Raw genomic sequence first — 22046 nt, forward strand, 5'->3', positions numbered from 1 at the left:
CGTTGTCACCCACAGCAGCCCAGGCAAACGGATGCTGTCTTGACAGGTGCTTTCACACTCACCGGAACACCGGTGAGGAAGGGAAGGGATGTACGCACACATGATTTCCACTCACATAGTACAGAAGTCAGATTCTTGGCCACTTACCACTTCAAGAAGAACAAGAAACAGAAACATTTGGTGAATAGTACTTACCTATTTCACACATCATAGTACAAGTGCTACTAAGATTTTGGACAGTGGGGAGGAGAACTTGGCAAAATGATTGAAAATTCATCTTTAAATCAGGGGAGGGGTTAAATAAATGAGCCTTACAACTCACATATGAAGTGAGTTAGAAACCATAAATCTATAGTGTGAGAGAAGGGGTCATTTGCCACATCAGAAAAGTGTATATTAGGACTTAGATACTACAATGGAAACATTGCAAGTATTGAATCTGGAATAAATAAACACTGTTAAGAAAAACAGCTTTGTGTGTAGAGAAAATTCAGTTTGGACATTTAGCTCAAATTATATCCTAAAATAATAAAAATAAAATGAATACCAGATAACTGAATTAAATAGAAACACTCAAATCATTAAAAGACAAGATAGGAGAAATGTAAACCACTTTCAAATCTCAAATAGGAAATACCTTTGTAAAAATAATCGCAATGGGGAGATTGGCAAAGGCAGAATTCAATGACATGAGAGTGACAAAGGTGAACGTCCATCTCTGTTAAGAATTGTAACACAGACCTCGAATAGGGGACAGGTCGAACACATAGTTTTACCTTTGTTCTTTCCAAAACTTCACTAAAATCTTAGTAAAGGTATTTTCTTAGAAAACTAGAAAAGATGGTTTTATATTGATATTTAACAGCGAGGGAGATTCTGGGATTGGTAGAAACACAGGGGTGGGAAGGTTTTAAATAATTGCTGTATGAAATAGTTTCAGAGACAAGATCATTGCTAAAAGTACACTGCATCTGTGCAGATGTGCATACAGGAATTGAGGTTCCCAGTCTGGCCTCCATCTCCTGATTCTTCTACCTCAGCTTCCCAAGTGCAGAATTACAGGTTTGCACCACCACACCTGGCTTAAGAATTAAATTTTCAAATGAGCAAAAAGTGCATATTACCAAATTACCCTTGAGAGTTCCCTTCTATTCCTGAATATAATTCTGATCAAATGAAAACTCAAAACCAAAAACTTGACTTTTTGGTTTTCTTTGGTTTGGATATATGGCCTTCTTTCCCAAGAAGAGTGGAAGCTGAGCTTTGATTGGGGTGCAGGAGAGAAATAGGGTTTCTAAAGCTTTTTTTCTGTTTTCTAGGCACAGACAGTTGCCTTAAAATGCACTTCATTATAGAAATATTGCTGAGGATCAAGCTCATAAGTGAACAGTAATATATCTTCAAGGGGTTTTGTGATTTTTTTTCTTTTTACATATCAGAAATCTGGCTACAGCTGCAGAAAAAGTCCACTTTCAGGTTAAAGGTTTTTAAAAGTGAAGTCAGAGGAAAAAAACTGAAGCAAGGAAGCTAAGGTTTTAGGGCTAGATTGTTGCAGAAAAGAAGCAAGGCATCTGTGGTGCATGGCAACAGAAGGACTGAAAAGGTCAGGGGAAACCGGAGGTGAAAGTGAGTATGTAGTGAAAATACAAGGACAAGCACTTGTGCCTCGGATCTGAATATGGGCATTAAAGAATTCCAAGGTAAATATCTAAATTATTAGTTGACAACATATGTGAATAAGTGTCTTCCTCATTAAAATCAACAAAACATGAGTATCTGTCATCACTATTATTATTTATATTGCTCTGTGGGTGTTCAACAGTACAGTGAGTTGTGACTCAAATGAGAAGTCTACTTATTGGAAAGAGGAAAATGAAAATATTATTTGAATGTAATATTTTTATATGCCAAGGAAACAAAAATAATCCACCAAAATCTGCTCAAATTAAGAACCAAGGGCTGGGGGCATGGCTCAAGTGGTAGAGCACCTGCCTAGCAAGCGTGAAGCCTTGAGTTCAAACCCCAGAGCCACCAAAAATAGAAGAAAGAAAGAAAAAGAAAAAAAAAGATTAAGTGGCTGGATACAAAAGAAAATATTTAAATATTAATAGCTTTTTCCCATTCAGCTGAAAGGTATTAGAAAACATAATGTTAAAATAACAACAACAACAAAAGATTATTCCAGGAATAATCTTAATGAGTAATACTTGAGCTTCGTATGAAAGAGACAAAACTTTTGACAAAGAAACCAAAGTATTTATTTAGAAGAGGGGGGAAAAGACACAGAATACATGTGTAGATCAAGTCAAACCAGGTATTTAAGACAGAATTGTAGAATAGTATCAGCTCTTTAGAGCAAATGCTAAGTTAAATGCAAACATGGATACAGGTCTGAAACAGGTAAGAAGAGATGTTCCTTAACAGACCTTGCTGTTGTTATATTCCTCCAGAATGACAGCTTTCCATATCCTGGATGTTATTAAGCACTGTTTTGTCCTACTTAAGATGTTGTAGGAGAATTGCACTCAAAAGAAGTCACTGTCTAGCTCAGAAATTCATAGTGTAAATTGTTAGCATCATCTCCTTAATATGACTGCTGCTTGTCCTTGTCTTCTGTAGTCCCTTTGGAAGGACTGAGGAGTCAAAACCAGTTTGAAGAGATGAGGTCCAGCTACATCCGGGAGCTCGTCAAGGCCATAGGTTTGAGGCAGAAAGGCGTCGTCCCCAGTTCACAGCGCTTCTATCAACTTACAAAACTTCTCGACAGCTTACATGATGTAAGTATTTAGTGTTCAGGATGGCAAAGATTATTCTCTGAGTTTCTCTAACTTTTTATATGATAAATGTCAAGTTTTGTTGGCATGGTTCTTAAAGCTGTATTTGTACTTGTGTTCCATCACAGGGCTCAGACTTTTCATTGTGCTTTTTTTTCCATTTTCAGTGTAGGTCAATCATTTATCCTCTTACAAGTATTTGTATAACTTGATGGTAATTTAATGTCCAGTAGGAATTATAGCACATTTTCTGTCTTTCTTTTTTGGGGGATGGGAACTATTCTAGAGGTTGAACTTGGGGTTCGTGCTAGATAGGCTGGTGCTCTACTACTTGAGCCACCCCTCCTCCAACACTTTTGCTCTAGCTATTTTGGGGGTAGGATTTTTTTTTCCCTTGGTCAGCTTGGACCCTGAGCCTCCTATTTATGATTCTTGTGTAGCTGGGATGAGAGGCAGGTACCACCACACCCAGCTGTTGGTTAAAATGGGGTCTTGCTAACTTTGGATTGGCCTCAAACTGTGATCCACTGAGTAGCTGGGATCTTAAGGTGTGAGCCAGCATGCCCAGATAGGAAATATAGTGCTTTTTTTTTTTTGCTTAAAATTACAATAGTTTTTATATATACAATTAAAGCAAAATATGGCTGTGGAAAATAATACTCATGCCATTTTTCAAGTGGAATTATAAATAACATTACTGATGGGAAATCAGGCAATATATATTAAAAGCTAAAATCTCCATGCTTTCCAAGATTCTGTTCCTTAGGATTTATCTTGAAGATAACTAGGCAAGGATTTAAATTCTTTAGATTCTTTTTGGGTTGTTTTTGGTTTGAGTTTATGTGTTTTTTCCTCTACTGTGGTGAAAAACCCAGAAGTATCTAACACCAGAACTGGATTAATAAAACAAGATGTATGTGTTTAGTCAAGACATGTTGAATACAAGTTACTGAAACCACATTAAAATGACCATCAAGGCATAAAGTAGGTATCCACTTACCAGGTCAACTGTTGAGGGCCTATCTTCTGAATTATGAACAGACTGCCAAGATTACAAGGTATTTGAGTAAAGCCTCTAAAATGACAAGACAAGAGTAAAATTAATGGGGGGGGGGGTGGAGCAACTTGAAGGATAAAGCACCAGTGCAAAGAACAGAATAAAATTTGCATCCAAGAAAGGAGAACAGAAAAACACTCAAAAAGGAACATTTTATAAGAAAAAGCTTTGGGGGAGCTGAATACAGAAGAACAGAAAATTTAAAATCTATTAAGAGGGATGAAATATAAAGGAAACTCAGAAAAGAAATAACTAAAAATTAAAACATGGAAAATTAGAGGGAAGAGATAGAAACTTTAAAGGATTAGCCCTGGGGTAGGGTGGGGGGTCATCCCATCCTCCAATCAATAGGAATTTCCACAAGAGAAAAAAATGGAAGAAAATCAAGAAGAGGAAATTATGTAATAATTAAAGTTGCTGGGGCTAGGCTTGATGGCTCATACCTATAATCCCAACTTGTGGTAGGCATAAGTATGTAGGAGGATCATTGTCTGAGGCCAACCCCATGCAAAAATGTAAGACCCAACAGGGCACTGGTGATTCATGCCTGTAATCCTAGTTACTTGGCAGGCTGAGATCAGGAGGATCATGATTTGAAACCATCCTGGGCAAAAAGTTTGAGAGGCCACATCAACCCCAATAGTTGGGTGCAGTGGTGTGTGCCTGTTATCCCAAGCTACATGGGAGGTTTAGATTGGAGAATCATAGTTCCAGGTCAGCCTGGGTGAAAAAATTCATGAGAGCCTCATCTCAGTGGAAAAAAAGCTGGGTCTGGTGTACCTGTCATCCCAGGCCAGCCTGAGCAAAGAGTAAGACCCTATTTCTAAAATAACCAGAGAGAAAAGGGCTGAAGGCATGGCTCACATGGTAAAGCACCTGCCTAGCAAGTGCAAAGCCCTGAGTCCAAATGCCAGTACAACAAATAATAATAATACAAGACTGTGTCTAAAAATAAGTGAAGCAAAACTGGAAATGGTGTGGCTCAAGTGAGAGAGTACCTGCCACGTTAGAGCAACGCCTGTGTTCAAATTCCAAAAAACAAGTTAGTTGCTGGAACTGGAGGACATGCATTATTTTAACTATAAGGGTCCAGCATACAGCTACCACACAATTGAACCCAAGTACAGTATGATGAAGTTTCGGCATACTAGAAATGAGAGCATCCTAAATATACCAAGAAACAACCTACAAATTATTAGCATTCAGAATGATGTTGACTCCGCTACAGCAACAATGGAAGCCAGAAGACAATGGAACAATGCCTTCAGAACCTGCACACAAGTACAATGATGCCATAAGAGTGTTTTCACACTTAGGTCTCATAGGGTTTTTCTTACATACAGCCTTATCTCAGGAACTACCTTAGGATGTGTTGTAACAAAACAATAAACCAAAGAAGTAGAGGATTCAACCCAAGAGTGATACAAAGTAAGGTCTCAGCACCTTAACTGTGCAGAGCAGTCAGTCTAGAATTGAGCAGCAATATGGAGGATTCTAAGACGGGAGAATTGGAATGGGCAGCTTTCCAGTGTGCATGACCCCACTGAGGTGGTTTTGTTTTCAGAAAACTTGACTATGGTTGTGTGATAAATAGATAAATGCTGAGAAAGCATAGCAAACAGCACAGGTGATTAGCTTTCGCAAAATAAAGTCATATAGGAAAGGAAGTATAATCCAGCAGGAAACAGTACAAGTCCTTCTAACATAAGCATGGGATACTGCTTTAAACAAAAATAGAAATATAACTATGTAGAAAATGGGAAAATCAGAAATTTTGTGGAGTTGAGAAGCAGGGTGTATGGTGTAAAGAGAGCTAAATCCTCATTTTTCATCATAGAAATGTCATCAGTGATGTCAAAATTGGCCAGGTGCTGATGGCTCATGTGTGTAATCCCAGCTACTTGGGAGGCTGAGATTGTGAAGATCATGGTTGTAGGGCAACTCAGGAAAATGTTCATGCGACCCCGTCTCACCCAATAGCTGGGCGTGGGGTGCAAAGCCCGTCATCGGCTAAGATCAGGATGATGACAGTTCCAGACCAGCCTGAGAGAAAAGTTCATAAGATACCATCTCCAAGGAAAAAAAATCTAGGTGTGGTGGCTTGCACCTGTCATACCAGAGACAGCAAATAGGAGGCTCACAGCCCCGACTCACCTGGCAAAAAGGGAGACTCTGTGTTCAAAACAACCAAGGCAAAATTGTGGCTTAAGCAGTACAGTACCTACCTCACAATTGTGAAGCCCTGACTTCAAACCCTAGTATCACCAAAAAAAAAAGGACAAAATTGTAAGACACTGTATTAGAAATGCAAAGATAAATGTCAACAGGTATAGGCTAAAAAATCAAAAACAGTTGTCTTTGGGGAGCTGGAATAAGAACAGGAAGACATATCAGGAACTGCTGGATTTTGTTGCTGCTGCAACAAATTGTTACAAATTGTGCAGTAGTATCTGACTTTTAAAATTACATGTATGAATTACCTTGTTAGAAATAAAAACAAAGTTGAATTATGTTGGGTTATTGACATATAGACAATGTATTATTATGTGAAAAAAACATTAACAAATAGAATTGATGAAATAATTGCATTTTGAAATTATATGTGTGTTTATAATACCATTTGTATGCTTCTGTATACCTTTATCTATGTGTTCTTGTTAAAAACTTGAAAAATACACCAAAATGTTTACCTTGGTTGCTGGGAATATGGGTAACTTTCATTTTTTTAAACCTTTCCGTATTATAAGAATATTCGATTGTGAGTATATAATATTTTCCATATTACTCTAGATACTGCTGGGAGCTATTTTCATTTTGGTATGAAGAAAACATCTTAAATACTTCTTTTCTATTTGATGGCCTGGGGGTTTGAACTCAGGGCCTTGTGCTTGTTAGGCAGGTGCAGCACCACTTGAGCCATGCCCTCAGCCCTTTTTCCTTTAGTTATTTTGGGGATCAGGTCCCATGTTTATGACCAGGCTGGCCTGGAACACATTCCTATTTGTGCTTCCCTGGTAGCTGGGATGACAGGCGAGAACAACCACAGCCGGCTTTACTGGTTGAGATGGAATCTCAGGAGCTTTTTGCTTGTGCTGGCCTTGAGTTGTGATCTTCCTGATATCCACCTTCTGGTAGCTAGGATTTCAGCATGAGCCTCCAAGCCTGGCCTTCACAATATTTCTATTGTTAGAAAAATAAGCTACCATGCTGGAATGCGTGTTAGATTAATTCTTTTTTCTTACATGTTATCTCTCACTTGTAAACCCCTCAGCTTGTCAAACAGCTTCATCTGTACTGCTTGAATACATTCATCCAGTCCCGGGCACTGGCTGTCGAATTTCCTGAAATGATGTCTGAAGTCATCGCTGCACAATTACCTAAGATCTTGGCTGGGATGGTGAAACCTCTTCTCTTTCATAAAAAGTGAAAGTCGTTTTTTTCTTTCAAAAAATTAAATTTCATGTTATGTCTTTTTGTTTCAGTTAGGATTATGAGGTCTCGAGTTTTTATAATATTCTTCCAAAAGCCTTACATTTATAACATATCATGTTGTGTAAATTTCTGAGAAAATTGTGAGATTCTAATATTCCCTTGTAAAGCATAATTAGTATTTTAAAGTGTTTTTGCGTGCCTATATTTTCTTTTAGAGTTTACAAGATTGAAAAAGTACTAAAACTGATTGTTGAAGTAAAATATATCTGATTCATATTATTTCATACCATTTAGGTGAAGATTTTTAACTTTTGCATCTACTTTGGAAAAAGAACTTACAGTTCATAATGAAAAGCTATGATTGATATTTGTTACTTCTAGGGAGATCCCTTTGTCTCCCAAAAATGAACCTGTATAATGGTAGCCAAATTTTAAATTCTATGAGGAACACATTCATACCCTTCACCAGATTTCCAAATGTGCTTTTAATGTAAAAAAATGTAGACAGAGTTTAAAAAATGCAGAAATAGATTGGTGTTTCCCAAACTAGGTAAACAGCTCAAATGTTATGATTTTCTTTGTCCCAGAAAAGAAACAGAGTTCTAAGGGAGCTAATTAGTAGCCCTATCATCATGACAACAGTATTGGGGGTTTTGTAAGTTTTTTCCTAACCTTTTTTGGGAGGTTTGTCTTCAAATAAGGTGTCGTGAATAGAAATAGAAGTCAGAGACAGTGTGGCCTTGCTATCAGGGAAAGTTAGTTTGCAGGTGGTATAATATTATCTTTCATGCCAAATGCTTCTTTTGGCAAGATGTTTTTTGTTTTTTATTAATATCCTCCCAAATCAAAGAATGGGGAGGGGGTGAAGGGAGGGAAGAGGGAGGGAGAGAAATATTTTCTTTCTTCACTGCTCACGCAATTGAAGATGGTGTTCCTTTTCAGTGAAGCGTGATAGGTGAATCTCAGGTTGAACATTTTGAGTGCCTCTGATCCAAATCTAAGTGATCCAATCCCCTTCAGGAATAGATGAACTCAGGTTGAAATTGTTTGAGTGCCTTTTACCAAGTTCTGAAGGAGTGGCTTCAGGAGATTCTAGATAATGGCTTAAAACAATACAAGTGGCAGAAAACACACTTTTTACTTATTTGAACTAAAAATATTCTTTTGGAAGATAGACAGGATTTTCTGAGGTGAATCTCTGGAGATCCCTTATTTAAAATAGAAAAATGCACATATGTCCGTACAAGCACAATACCTATATGCACATAAACAAGCTAATACCTACAGTAACTTAAATCAAGCTTATCCGTACATATATATTAATTTTTAACAATTCAGAAATTGTAAGACCAAGTTCTCTCTAAATTTCTTTAAAAGTGGTCATATTGCTATTTTACAAATAAAACATATCTTCTTGTGCATATTAATAATTGTTAATGAGAAAAATTAAAATAATACAGAAAAAATTCTACATGAGCATTCTGATTTCTTAATGTATTTTAATTACCTATTTCTTTCAACTGACAAATATTTGCCATTTATCAAGGAACAATAGTGTAAGAATATTCTTAATGAATGCAAACGTGACCCTCAAAACAAGGTAAAGTGGCTTCATCTGACAAAAAAACTGTTGAAAGAATTATATTACCATAGCTCTTTTCATAATAAGTCCTTCAATATAAAACAAGAACGAACAGTGGTGTATTTATAAATAGTGAGTTCTTATAGGACTTTTAAAATAAGCTCCTTCAGCTTGGGTTTGTTTGACCCATGGCAAATAGAAAGCTGGCATGCACTTTAATAACTTTCGGTTGTAACATTCAGTGAGAATTTACCATGTGTATACATGCAGACTTTTCTGTGATGTGTTTGTAATACATTATACTCTTGACTGGGATTTAGTTCTTCATAGTCTCCATACACGAACACACTTCCTTTGTTCACTCTTCAGGCCAAAGAGATCTTCCTAAACAAGGATCTAATTATTTCTTTTCCTCACTGAAAACTGACTTTTAACCACGTATCACTCATAGCTATGTATTAGAATTTCCAAGTGAGCATTTAAAAACTACTATTACCTTAAAAAAAATATCCTGAGCTCCATTTTTTAGCAACTATATTTTAATTGGCCAATTTAATGTACTCATGTTATGCTCCACCCACGACAATCTTTTGCCATTGATTTTTCTGCCAAAATGTACCCCCCATATACACCCCAGTTCCATCCATGCATTTACCAGCCTTCAAGACTCAGCCACATCTCATTTCTATAAAGTCTTCCTGTGTCTTCCGTAGATTTTCTCCCTCCTAGGGTTCTCCTGTCATTTTGAGTACCTCTGAACTGCAATATTTTTGTGCAATTCTGACTGCTCTTCAAGTCTGGGAGCCACACTGAAGTGGATCAGTAGTGCTTGTTGACAGAGACATGGATGACCTGTTTTGTCTGTCTGTCCTGTTGCTATTGGTCTCCAGCATTCTTTGATTCCATTGCTGACTGTCTCTGTGTCTCTGTTCTCATCATGGTATCTCCATCTTCATTCCTCTCCATCACTTTTAAATTTTCCATCTTTTCTCCTAATTGTGAGATCTCACTCTTTATTGACTATCACAAAGGAGAAAGCCATGTTATATGTATTAAGAACAATAATTTATGTTTCCTGATTTATATCTTAAAACTGATGAATGGACTATTATTTCTTTCCCTAAGAAAAATTCCCAAAACACAATTGTTTCTTACATTGAAGTACTCCTAAATTGTTTCATATTGCCAGTCTCAATATAAGTTTTTCCTCATTTCTGATTTTATTCCTCAAATACTTATTGAGTAGCTACTGTTAGCGTAAGAAACATGCTAATGACCTTTGTGAGATTTGGAGCTGAAGAAAGACCGTAACTCAGGAGAGGTATAGTCGGTATTACCAATAAACCACAGTGATCAATAAAGAGGGGAAAGCAGGTATTGTTGAGTATATGGACTTTAACTCATGAAATTTGATAGGTTCAAGGCATTATTTACATGCAACTTACTGAGAAAATGCAGCACAAAGATACTACTTTAAAATTAAATAATCTCTTAATTTGTTCAAGGGCCAGTGAGTCATTTGTATCATATCAATATGTACCATTTGTTTACTAGAAAAGTTTTCCATAGCTTTCCCCCCACAAATGTCATTCTAAAAGAAACATTTTTAACATCTCTCATATGCAGAAGTAGTGTGGACCCGTGATATAAGTAAATGAATGTAGGTGTGTCAAAAAGAAACAATGCCCTCAGCCCTTTACATTCTAGTAATGTACTCAGGGAACAGTTCATGTGATCCTTTCATTACCTGATTCTTCAGTTAAAGCAGTAATTTGATAGCAGAAATCCATTTCCACCAGTACAGTTTAATTTCCAAAATATCTTTAAATTTTCCTTATTTCACTCAACTATGAGGGAATAAAATGTGTTGGTCACAAGGTTGTTTTGCAACCTCATAAGAATGCTTGATATTTTTGATGTTGATATTAGTCCACAATGTAGATGTCTAAACACTAGGATTTAATATGTAAGGCTCAGCTTAGAAAGAAGAAAAAACATTCCAAAAAGAACATGACATTACCAAGTGGATGATATCTAGTCTCTAAATCTTTATGAATTCGAACTACTAATGTCTTCATTACTATGCAGTCATCATAACCTTTATCTTCATCTTGAGGTCATGTTCCTTCTAGTTGCTCTAAAATAAAATTAAATCATAGAAGACAAGTTATATATATCAGAAAATACTTGAAGGTTACCGAAATAGATTCTTAAGTTAATGAAAACATATCCCTACAAACATTCAAAAAGCCATTGGAGTTCGAAGCACATATACCTCCAAGCCATGTAATCTCTCTCATTAAACCTCACCCAATTGTTTTGCAATTAATAGAAATTGAAGCAAAAAAATTCAATACAGGTGTTCAAAAATGATGATTGCTATGATTATCTTTTCATTAAGCCTTAGTTCTAGCTATAATTTTACCAGACTAATCGACTATATTCTCTGGTGAAACCAAAAGCCTAAAATTCCCAGTCACTCTACTTCTATCACTATATACTATGATATATTTGACTGATCTGATCTGCAACTAGGGCCAGAAGGATTCCATTAATTTCTTCCCCTAAAAACTTACTATATTTTGAGTTTGGGACCTGTTTTATAAGAAACCTAAAGAGTCTACCACTTTTCTATTGTAGATATCTAATAATAATTATTAGGTTTTTACATGCTTTAAAATATCTCTCTAAAACACTGCAAGCTTGACTAAAACACAGCTCCTCCAAAAATGGATGCTATATACTATATGCTCAAATTGTTTTTACAACAGCAGCAACTCTACAAAAAGGTAGAGTCAAAAATCATGATGAATATCAACCAAAAAGATAACATTCCTGTCCTGAAGAAGGTTATGCTCAAAGAGAGCATCACATCTGCTTTGATCTGATGTCTTGTGTTCCTATGTTACAGTGACTACCACTTCTCAACCTTTTGGCTAAGATCAAGTATGGTAGGATGACTAGTAACCTTTTCAGATTTTGCTGTGAATATTTGAGCAGTTGTTCTGTGCTTACCCTTTACACATCAGATTTCAGGATAAAAATATGAACCTTTTAAATATTTTGAAAATTCCATAGTCTTGTGTATTTGAAGGTCTCAAGACTTGAATTTTTTTCACATTTAAGATATCTCATTTTTTTATTCAATCATTCAACAATCAAATCCCCATGAATCAAGTATGCCTTTGGAGGTGGGAGACTTTCCACATTTCTTCAATTTTAGAGAAACTACTCTAGCCAAAGTTTGCTAAGTCCTAAATTGTTTACCCTTGCTGGACTAACTTCTTTTAACAAAAAGACTATCATGTAGGCCTGTAGTTTCTCTGTTTCCTTGTTCAAGGTTGGACATAAAGTATGATCTGTATCATGTCCTACCAACATACATGTTATGTGGTCCTTCAATCCAAACACTGAATAAAAAGCAGTAAAGCAACTGGGTACTCACCCATATTATGGAGTGCAGTCCAATCTGGTTGGGCCTCCATACCATAATATTCATTCAAGCTGAACTGGGCTAGATAATTGAGCTCAGATTGATCACATCCTTTTTCAAATTCAAGGAAAAGTCCAGAGTTAGGCCTGAATCAATGCGGCCTTAAAAACTAAAAGTAAATAGTGAATATGGTGGTCCATCCCTGTAATCCTAGCACTGGGGAGGCTGAGACAGCAGAATCTTGAGTTTGAGACTAGCCTGGACAACACAGCAAGACTGTTCTCAAAAGAATTAAAAAACACTGAGAAGGTTTCCTTAACAATTTATCTTCTCTCGCATTGGAGAAGATTTAAGAATTGTGGGGGGAGGGGTGTGCATTGGTGTGAGTTAAATAGCAGTTGTATATGGCAGCAATTGCTTGGTTGCTTAAAGAAAAACCACAGGGAACCTCTCCCTCCTTGAACTTGACAGGGGTCGAAGGCAGAGCTCTGGGCACAGGCCTGGAGGCTGCGCCCAGGCTTGTCCAAGCTTCCTGCAGCTGTGGAGTTTGGAAAACTCTTGCGGGATGGCTGGATTAGTCCCAGAATGTCAACCTCATTTCAATTTACTGGCTCTTGTTGCTTTGTGTCATGCTGACCTTATTGTTAAACACAGGTTTGTTTGCTTTCTTAAGAGTCATGGAGAAATGGGGAAACCATTAGTTCTAAGCTGGCTGAGAGCTCTAACTGACAGAGCTCTTTCAGAGAAATGTGACTTAGGCTAAGGGAAGAAAATGTATGCTCCCCCGGGCCTTCAAAGAAAACATATGGGCTTATTAACACTGCAGTGTGACATCAGTCTCTCAGTCCATATTTAGACAGATGTGAGTAAAATATTTAAATGGAATTGTAAATAGTTTTTAGGACATACACTGCAGCTTATTTTTATTATCTTTAGAGATTGCTCTTAATATATCAACTCCAGATGTATCCAATTTACCAGACATAAATTATTTTAAAGGAAATCCACTAAAGTATGTTTTTCTCTTGTTTATTATATATAAAGCTTAACATTTCTGTGATGTTTACTTACCTATGAATTTTTAACTATTTTAGATGGCCCTGTTTTTATGCTTTTTCCCATTGACCATACCCTTTATACTTTTTGCTTCCCTCCTCCCACAGAAAAGCTTTTATTTTAAAATATCTATTCACCAAACTATTTCTGTTAAGATGTAATTGTTTCGCTTTCTTAATGTGTTATTATTCAAAGACATACCAATTTGAGCTGCTATGCAGGGTAAAAATTATGTCCACACAGATATCTTTTATGAAGCCTTAACGTGGAAGACACAACATTTTATTTTTCTAATAGCAGAATAATCAAGGGGCTCCTAACACAGCTTTCCTAAACTAGGTTCTTAGCCAGAGATTTGAGGATATATCATATAATGTTAATTTTTCTTCTTCTAAGGTCTTTAAAATTCATAAGATGACCAAAAAGTATATGGAGAATTAATATAAACACCCCACATTCTTGTCAAAACCAAGATGCCATCCTGCTCCTTCTTGCTATCCAAATCTGAGATGTATATGTGCTCAGAAGCTTGCTTTTGGTTTTTAAGAAACTTAGCTATTTTTGGATTAGAGTCTACATGGTTTAGGGGAAAAAAAGGACACTGATCTTTGTAGTCTATGTTTTAATCTATCAACTAATGCAATATTTTAAGATTTTAACACTTCCAATGGAACCAAACTATCCCTTTTAATTCTGAAAGTAGAATCAAAGTACTTCTTTCAGCTCTGAAACTGCAGATGTTCTAAACAGTTCTCATCTAGATATGGTAGCCAACTCTGTCATCTACGTTAGTATGAGAACAATAAATTCTGTAACACAAAAACAAAATAATGTTTTTGTGGTGTGGTTAAGTTGAGAAGTATTACTTAGGCTCCTTCTAATCTTCACCAGTTAGCTATGAAGCATTTCCTGTGTGGTGTGCCAGTCACCCTGCCAGATTGCAGAGACAACAAATGAACTTACTGGAGTTCCCTCTTCTCTGACTATAGATGAGTGGAGAATAGAGACAGAAAATTGAATGGCTACAGGATTGTACTATGAGCGCTGTGACCAAGGAAGTCTGGGGAACTAACTAACGTAGGGTCAGCATCGCCAGAAACAGAAAGAGATCACAACATTCCAAACAAGTTCAGGGCATGTGCACCAGCAGTAGATAACAACACGTGGCACGTGGTGCTGAGAGTGAGTGGGGTTAGGGACTGATGAGGAAACTGAGGCCCAGCTCATCAGTGGCTTTGGTACCAAAATAACAAGCGTAGACCTGATTCTTTGTAAGCAAGAAAGCAGCCTAATTCCTGTGACGACATTAGGGAACTCCTCCCCCACTGCAGTATGGACAGCAGAATGAGAAATGGGCAATCCTATGGCCAAGAGAACGTTATTAAGGAAGTTTCAGTGTTTTGGTGAAAGTCCTGCTCATAAACATGGAGATCTGGGGGTGATCATGACCTCCTCTCCAATTTTCCAGAAGGGTTTTATAAGACATAATTTACAAGCATTGACAGAATGAGGAAAGTAGATAAAATGCATCATATAAATTGCCAAACACAATGTGTCATTATTCTACTTCTGTGTTGAAAATGCAGATTTTTCACCAAGAAAGAAAATAAAATCTAAGAAACTTTGTTTTACTGACTTCCAGAATCCTACCGATACAAACAGTCTCTACCCCTCCACCAACACTCTCACCTTTGCAAATCTTTCCACCCTCAAAATCTAGGTCTTTGCCCAAAGCTAAGGATAGAGTAGTTCAGGGCTCAGCAAATGGGAAAGCAACCAAGGGAAGCTGAGTCGTGTTGGATGGTAAAAAAGAAACACAGCCTTCTTCAGGTGCCATTTTCCAATAGAATTATAAAATGGACTAAGCAATTTTAGAGCAGTTAGGTTTTCATACAGGATCTTGACTTCTGGAGCCCTCTCAAGAGTGTGGGGAGTTGGGCAGGAAGGGCTGGTGAGTGGTAGGTTGGGAAAAAATGTTGCATCTCTTTCTTTTGGTTTATATTAAAAAAGCCTTATGTGTGGTTATCTCATTCAGTTTCCATCAAGAGTTGTCTTCCTTTTTACTGCCATTACCCAGACAGCACTGAGGAAAGGAAGAAACTTGTTAGTGCTTGTGATGGTGGTGAAAGGGGCTTCCTTCTCCTGGCCTCAGCGGCCACTCCAGGCTCTTGTCCTGCCTGGCCACTGCTCAAGGCTGGCAGCCTGTGAATTCATCTGTTCTCTCTGCTCTGGTACAGCAGGGTACTCTGACTTTGCTGACTTGATGCTTTCTGTTGCTTCCTTGCTCAGCCGGTGACTCTGAGATGAGCTATTTCCCTGTCTGGCCTGTGCTGTAGGGTCACCTTGCCCTTTCAGGAGAGCTGTGCTTTCCACTCCCTGCTAAGACCCTGACCAGCAGGCAGCATGCAGAATCTAGGCGTCTCTGAGATGTTGCAGACTTACACAAAAACCACAGCTCTTGGCCTCCCCCTTTATGGTCCAGATGACCTGTTGTCCACCTCAGCTTCTTCAAGATTCAGCCCCCATATGGGGAAATTTGACTTCCTCATCCTTCTCTTGAAACACAGTGGCTGCTTGGCTCTTCCTGTTGGGTCTTAGTGAGCTCCTGTCACATATTCCTTGTAGCTCCCATTGACTGAGCCCTCCCTCCTCTTAAGGAAACCTTTGCAACTTAGAGATCCATTCCTTCTCCAGGGAAGCTTTGCTCTCAAGACTTGCCTTGCTGTGGTTCTCAAACACCAACTCAAGAAGTCCAAAGCTGAGCATTGACTTTCTTTAAGCATTTCTACCCTCACTCTTCAATCCTCACTCTTCTCAGAGCAGCATGGCTTCATCCAGCTAAACTGGAAAAGGGTCAGGGGCCAAAAAAGAAAAACACACAGCTGAATGTATTTCAGTATGCATTTACTAGAGAGAGCTGCGGGAATGTATGTGAGGTTTTCTATAGAGTATAAGACTCTGCATCCATCTGTGTATGCCAAGAGCAGTTGACAACTGAGGAGGCAAAACTGTAAAATGGAGTGACGGTGGACTCAAGGCTATCATCACATTGATTTTCAGTGTATTCAATATACTTGATACTCAATATATTTTATATTGAATATTATATATTTGATGTATTTTAAATACATTTTAAAATAATTTTACTGCTTTGGACATAGATTTTCCCGTGTAATGCTGAAGTTGACAAAATAGTCAATTCCACTGCGTTGCTTGTTAGTAAGTCCAGTGCTTTGGTTGGCAGGAGGTGCAGGGTTATCACCGTTTTTCTCATGAACCACACCCTTTTCGGTATTCCTTGCTATTGCTCTGTTCTGAGTCCATCGTAGGGCACCAAGCGCATTCACCACGTTGTCCTCTTAATGTGCCTTGGGTCTAATTCCACACTCTTAGCTCCTCATTTCCGAGTGAGAAAGGCAGTACTTGAAAGCCTGCTGGGATTTGAGGTTTTTTTGCTGAGAAGGCGAAACACTGTCCATCTGCCCGTGGTTGGCACGGGCTCCCAGGAAATGACTGGGTGACAAACGCAAAGCTGTGAAAGTGAGATGACAGTGGGCATTTAACATTGTCATATGTTACAAGTTCCATCTCTGTTTTTTAGCTAAATGTGGATTTCAGAGGGAATATTTTGTGATTCAGACAAAACACTCTTGAGTTACCTGCTCGGCTTGACAAATGTCAGCTATGAAATGGGCTGTTGATTAGAAATGAACTTTCATGTAGTGTTTTTTAGAAAGGACATGGGGAGTTTCGTTAAATATTTCTTACTGTTATAATAGGTAATATTAAAGAATAAGTCATTTCTGTATCTCTGTTTATCAGTGAATCAGAGCACCCAAAGCTTAATACAATTACATATGAGGTGTATCTGAGTCATCAGTGTATTATTTTTATTTTAAATTATAGTCAACGTTTCGATTTGTGCAATACTGTTGTGGTGTAAGGTGGAATGTAAATCAGCATGCTTTGGCAGTATGAATCCTTGACTGACTGTGTGAACACTTTAATTAAACAAGGAGTGAATCTCAGATGGCTAAATTGAAGCCAATTAGTTGTTTTAAGTAAAACAATGCATATCTACAAAGATGCAATAATGCATTATTTTGGTTGCATTGATTTAAAAGTTTCATATTTATGCTATAGAATATTAATTTCCATATGAAATTTAGTGCACTTAACATTAAAGAGAAAGATGTAATCTAATTGTTAATAACAAAATCTTTTCAGAACATTATTCTGTCTTAGTTTCATGAATAGTACTTGAAATATATAAATGGCACTTCAGTAAATAAAATAAGTGCCCACAGAATACAAGGAACCATGCTGGGTCTCTGAAGACAAAAAGATGAAAGAGCAGAACAGAGTTTCTGCTTTAAGTTCCAGTTAATAAGAGGCCAGATATTGCTAACTGTTCAAAGGTAAACATTCCTCTTTCTTTTCAATCAATTCTAGACTTTAGAAACCAGAAAGTTTTACTAGCCCATTTGACTATGAAAATCTTTCTACAATATAAAAAAAAAGCATTTCATTTATTTCTGGCTGGTAGTATGTTTTCTGTTTTAAACTAAACATGCCCCAAATTCAGATTTACAAATTTAAATGTGTTGAGCAACTTCATATTTATCTGTGGAGTAATGTGCTATGGTTTTTTTTGTAAATACTTGATTTTAATTGCTGGTGGAGATTTTTCTTTACATTTTACAGTTAACTACTTACTGTATAAGGAGAAACTGTGATAAGTGTGCAACTGTAAATGCAAGACTCCATTCTCAGTTGTCACATATGCGACTCACTACACTAAGCTAGAGTGCACAGCTCTCTATACGCTACTGATGTCTAAATACCTACAGAGTTACTTGTGTTTTATTTCAATGGAAGATGTCATATTTACCTGATCAGATGAGGACTGATTCCATCTTATAAGTGATCTAATCCAAATAAATAGAGTAACTTCAGGGATCTGTGGTCAGCTGTTTGTGAGTAGTTTGGAATTAAGAATGCTCAAGGAACTTAAGCTCGCCATGAAAACATTCATGCAGGGATGATTTCAGCTACAATTACGCCGTGTGTGACACAGAGCAGCACAGCCTGAAGAGCACGTGCTCTGGACCCAGAGGTTCTCAATATCATGTTTCTTGGGAAAACTGGTTGTTTGTACAACCACAAAAAATCTTACATCTTCCATCTTCCAACTAGAGAATCACCTTCGTGATGATTACTTAAGAGACCTTCACTTTTTGGTGAATTTTATGAAAAGAAAATGATGATATATTTAAAGTTCACGTATAAGAAGTTTCTACTGGTAGATGAGTTACGAGAGGGTTTTCTGAAAAACAAATATGTTTTTGTAGAGAGGAAATTGACCTAAGTACAGGTGATCTGGGGACAGGAAGATGATTGTTTGTTCCTAAATTATCTGAGTTGGCCATCTAGACCAGGCTGGATTCATGAGATACTTGTCTGCTGGTTTATTTCATTTCTGCACTGTGGATACAAAACAAGTCTCACGCTAAGCTTGCAGTAGAGCTCATCACACTCAACTTCATTTTTAGATTTTTTCAAAGTTTGTGCATCAAATTAAGTTACATCTATCAAACATGTTCTATCCCAGGTCATTTCTATGAACCAGGGCTTACTCGGAAATCATGCACAGTACATGTGTGAGCTTACCCCTGTGCGCACGAATGCACACATCCAAGTTCGTTAGCACAGCAGTCCAGAGGAAGACGCAGCCAGGGCTCTTATAGAAGAGAGCAACAAAAGCTGCACGAGGGCTAAAAGACAGGGAAAGGAGTTTGACGCCTTGAATGGAAAGGCTGTGATCTGATACTTCCTCTTGAGCTGGGGTCGCCACCTCCCTCTTTGAAACCTCATTTTCACTTTCTGTCTGGCAAACAAGGCACACAGTCTACATACACATACACGTGGAGATGTGTGCATCGGAATATTTCAAATGTTTTGAAAAGTATGGTACCACTTTACATCGTTTCACAATTGTTATGCCTTATCCTTTATATTAAAATCTGACCAGTAGTGGTTCGATATAACTTCCAATAGGGTCTTATTCAATTTTATTTGATAATTTCTTAGTAAATACATCTCTTGCAATCTGCACCTCAATGTTCCCATTTAATTACTGGAAAACATCTAATTCTTTTCTACCCTACACATCCATCAATAATCTGAATTAAACAATGGTACTTAAAAATTTTTTTAATGATTTTACCATAGTTTTATTCATTGCATTATAAAGCTGGATAATAGTGGTGTATAGCATTAACAATTCTTAAAATATTAGTACTTCCATTTGTGATATTTTCAAACCTTGTACAGTTTTTCTGTAGTTGCCAAGAAATTTGAACTATTTTTTAGAAAGCAATTTTCATTTGATTTGCAAAGCCATTTGTTTCTCTTTCATCGCCTCACTACCCATTCCCACTAACAAAACCTTGGTTCTGAAAAATAAATTGTTTTCCATTCTACTTTCCTAAAACTGAATTTGTCTTTGCAATTAGAAATGTTAATTTGCACTTTTATTCTTCCCAGCTATATTCAGAAAAGCTCATTTTTAACTTCTTCAAATAATAATCAAATAGCTTCACATAAAAAAATGTTCAAATGGAACTCTAGAAGTTTTACTGATTAAGCCAAAATTAATTGTGAAATAATTTCACCTGAATATTTTAATAGTGTGCATGCTAAATGTAAAAAAAAGTCATTTAAAAATCATGGTCAAAATATGTATTCCAAATTGATAATGTCCTCTGTATTAATTTGAAACTTTCTATATTTTAATCTGTTCTTTCAATCAGTGTACTTTTCTTTATGGAACTTTTAAATGGCATGAGAAGAACATTACTTGCTACAGGATATAGAAATTAATTCATTTTGTATGGCAATTACATCATTTAAAACTTTCCTGTTAAATGCATTGTTAGCTCTGGTCCATTTTATTCACTTCTGCATATCAAGTTCATTATTTTCACAATCTAGCATAAAAGTGATAACTTCCTACCCACATATGTTTGCACTTGAAATATCTTATTGCTTATAAATATTGTATGTTTCTTCCTTTGTCTCCATGGTTTTTGAGCTTCTCAGTACACTGTTTCTGCTGATTTAAAATAAAAATATGGCCAGAGAGTCATGTGACATTAGAGTTGCAGTGGACCCAAATCCATGTGGTCCATTGTTTCTTCACCTGTGGTCCAAGGACTTGTTTTGAGGGAGACCTGCCAGCACAGTCTAGCAACTACAGTATATGTGCATCCATACGTTTTCCACTACTTGTAAACTTCTCAGAGAGCTCAACAATGAAAACTCCACTATCTTGTGCTACAAATAGAGAACCTGAAACTCAAGAGAGTCTGTGACTCATCCAAGGTCTAGAGAATATGAGTCTGAGATATGGAGCCAAGTGATGATTTGCAGATTTTGAGGAAAAAAGCAAACTATTTTTTCTTCTATAGTCATATCATTCTCATACTTCATGTGTCCCACAATTCAATTCTCCAATTCACTGCAGACACTAACAGACTGTCCTAAAATCCTATCCAATTCTGATTCTGTGTACCTGTGTTAGTTTAGAACTCACAGGTTAAGTAAGGCTAGGTCCTACAAGACTGCTGCTCCCACTTCAGGTGCCACTTAAAAACAGTGGGTCCCAGGTTACCCACAACTACTGTCTGACATAGCTACAAATCAGAGGCTTCCAAGACACCTTCCTCAGTCAACCATTTGCTAGAACAGCTCCTAACAGGGAAACATTTGTGCTTACCAGCTTATCATACAACAAAGGATATGATAAAGGAAGCAGATGAAGGTCAGATGAAGAAAGATACAGGGTGACATTTAGAAGGGTCTCATCCACAGGAATTACTGTCCTCACCAAGTTGGGTTACACCACCCTCCTGACATGCTATTCTCTGAACCCTGTCCTTCAGAGATTTTGATGGAGGGCCTTTAGTTAGATAAGATCTGATACCATCTCAATCTCCATCTCCTCTGCCCCAACTCCCAGGAGGACGGAAAGTAGGGCTGAAAGTTCTAAGTCTCTAATCGTGGTTTGGTCTTTCTAGAAATCAGCCCTCATCCAAGAAACCCAACAAAAATCATCACCTCATTAAAAGATGCTCTTATCTCCCAAAATTTCCAAAGGATTTTGTAGTTCTATGTAAGGAAGCTGAGTCAATACCAAACATTAGAACAAAATACGTTCCATGCTACCAGAGAACACAATAAAGCTCGGTCAATTAAATCATGGTCTTGTTAGAGATGATAAACATTATACGCATGAAAAGAGTTGAAGGACATTTAAGCCATTATATAAATACATCTTAAATCGTGGGCTTTAATTCCAGTACTGGAGTTCAGAGAAGAGAGAAGCAAGTTCAGACCAAAGGAGCCCAGGCTGGAGCTGTCAGGAGCTGAGTAGGCTGACCAAAAGGAAAAAAAAAAAAACCCCAAAAACTCAAAGTTACAGCATTAAACTACTCAGAGTTTCAAGCTTTCCTTAGACAAAGTCTTTGGAAAACCAGGTCAAAGAAAAGACCATCAAAATAGAAAAGGTGTCTAAGTGTCTTGTCAAGAACTGTATGAGTGATGTTTATTTGGCAAGCAAGAAAGGACATGGAGCATTTGTCTTACATCAGACAATCACCATAGTTTGATAGTGTCAATTAAAAAGGTATTAAGAAAAATGAGAAAGATTTC

General features: G+C 37.2%; 1 protein-coding gene across 1 annotated transcript in view; it reads left to right on the forward strand.

Annotated features, from left to right (window-relative positions):
• Pgr (progesterone receptor) overlaps positions 1 to 20675 on the forward strand; it is a 67997-nt gene extending 47322 nt beyond the window's left edge. Inside the window, exons 7-8 of the mRNA XM_020166609.2 lie at positions 2620 to 2777; positions 7103 to 20675. Of these exons, the coding sequence (XP_020022198.1) occupies positions 2620 to 2777; positions 7103 to 7258 (314 nt within the window). The 3' untranslated portion in view covers positions 7259 to 20675. The remainder of the gene's footprint in view (positions 1 to 2619; positions 2778 to 7102) is intronic.
• The last annotated feature ends 1371 nt before the right edge of the window (positions 20676 to 22046 follow it).

Source organism: Castor canadensis, chromosome 2 (assembly GCF_047511655.1).
Source record: "Castor canadensis chromosome 2, mCasCan1.hap1v2, whole genome shotgun sequence".
Lineage (NCBI taxonomy): Eukaryota > Metazoa > Chordata > Mammalia > Rodentia > Castoridae > Castor > Castor canadensis.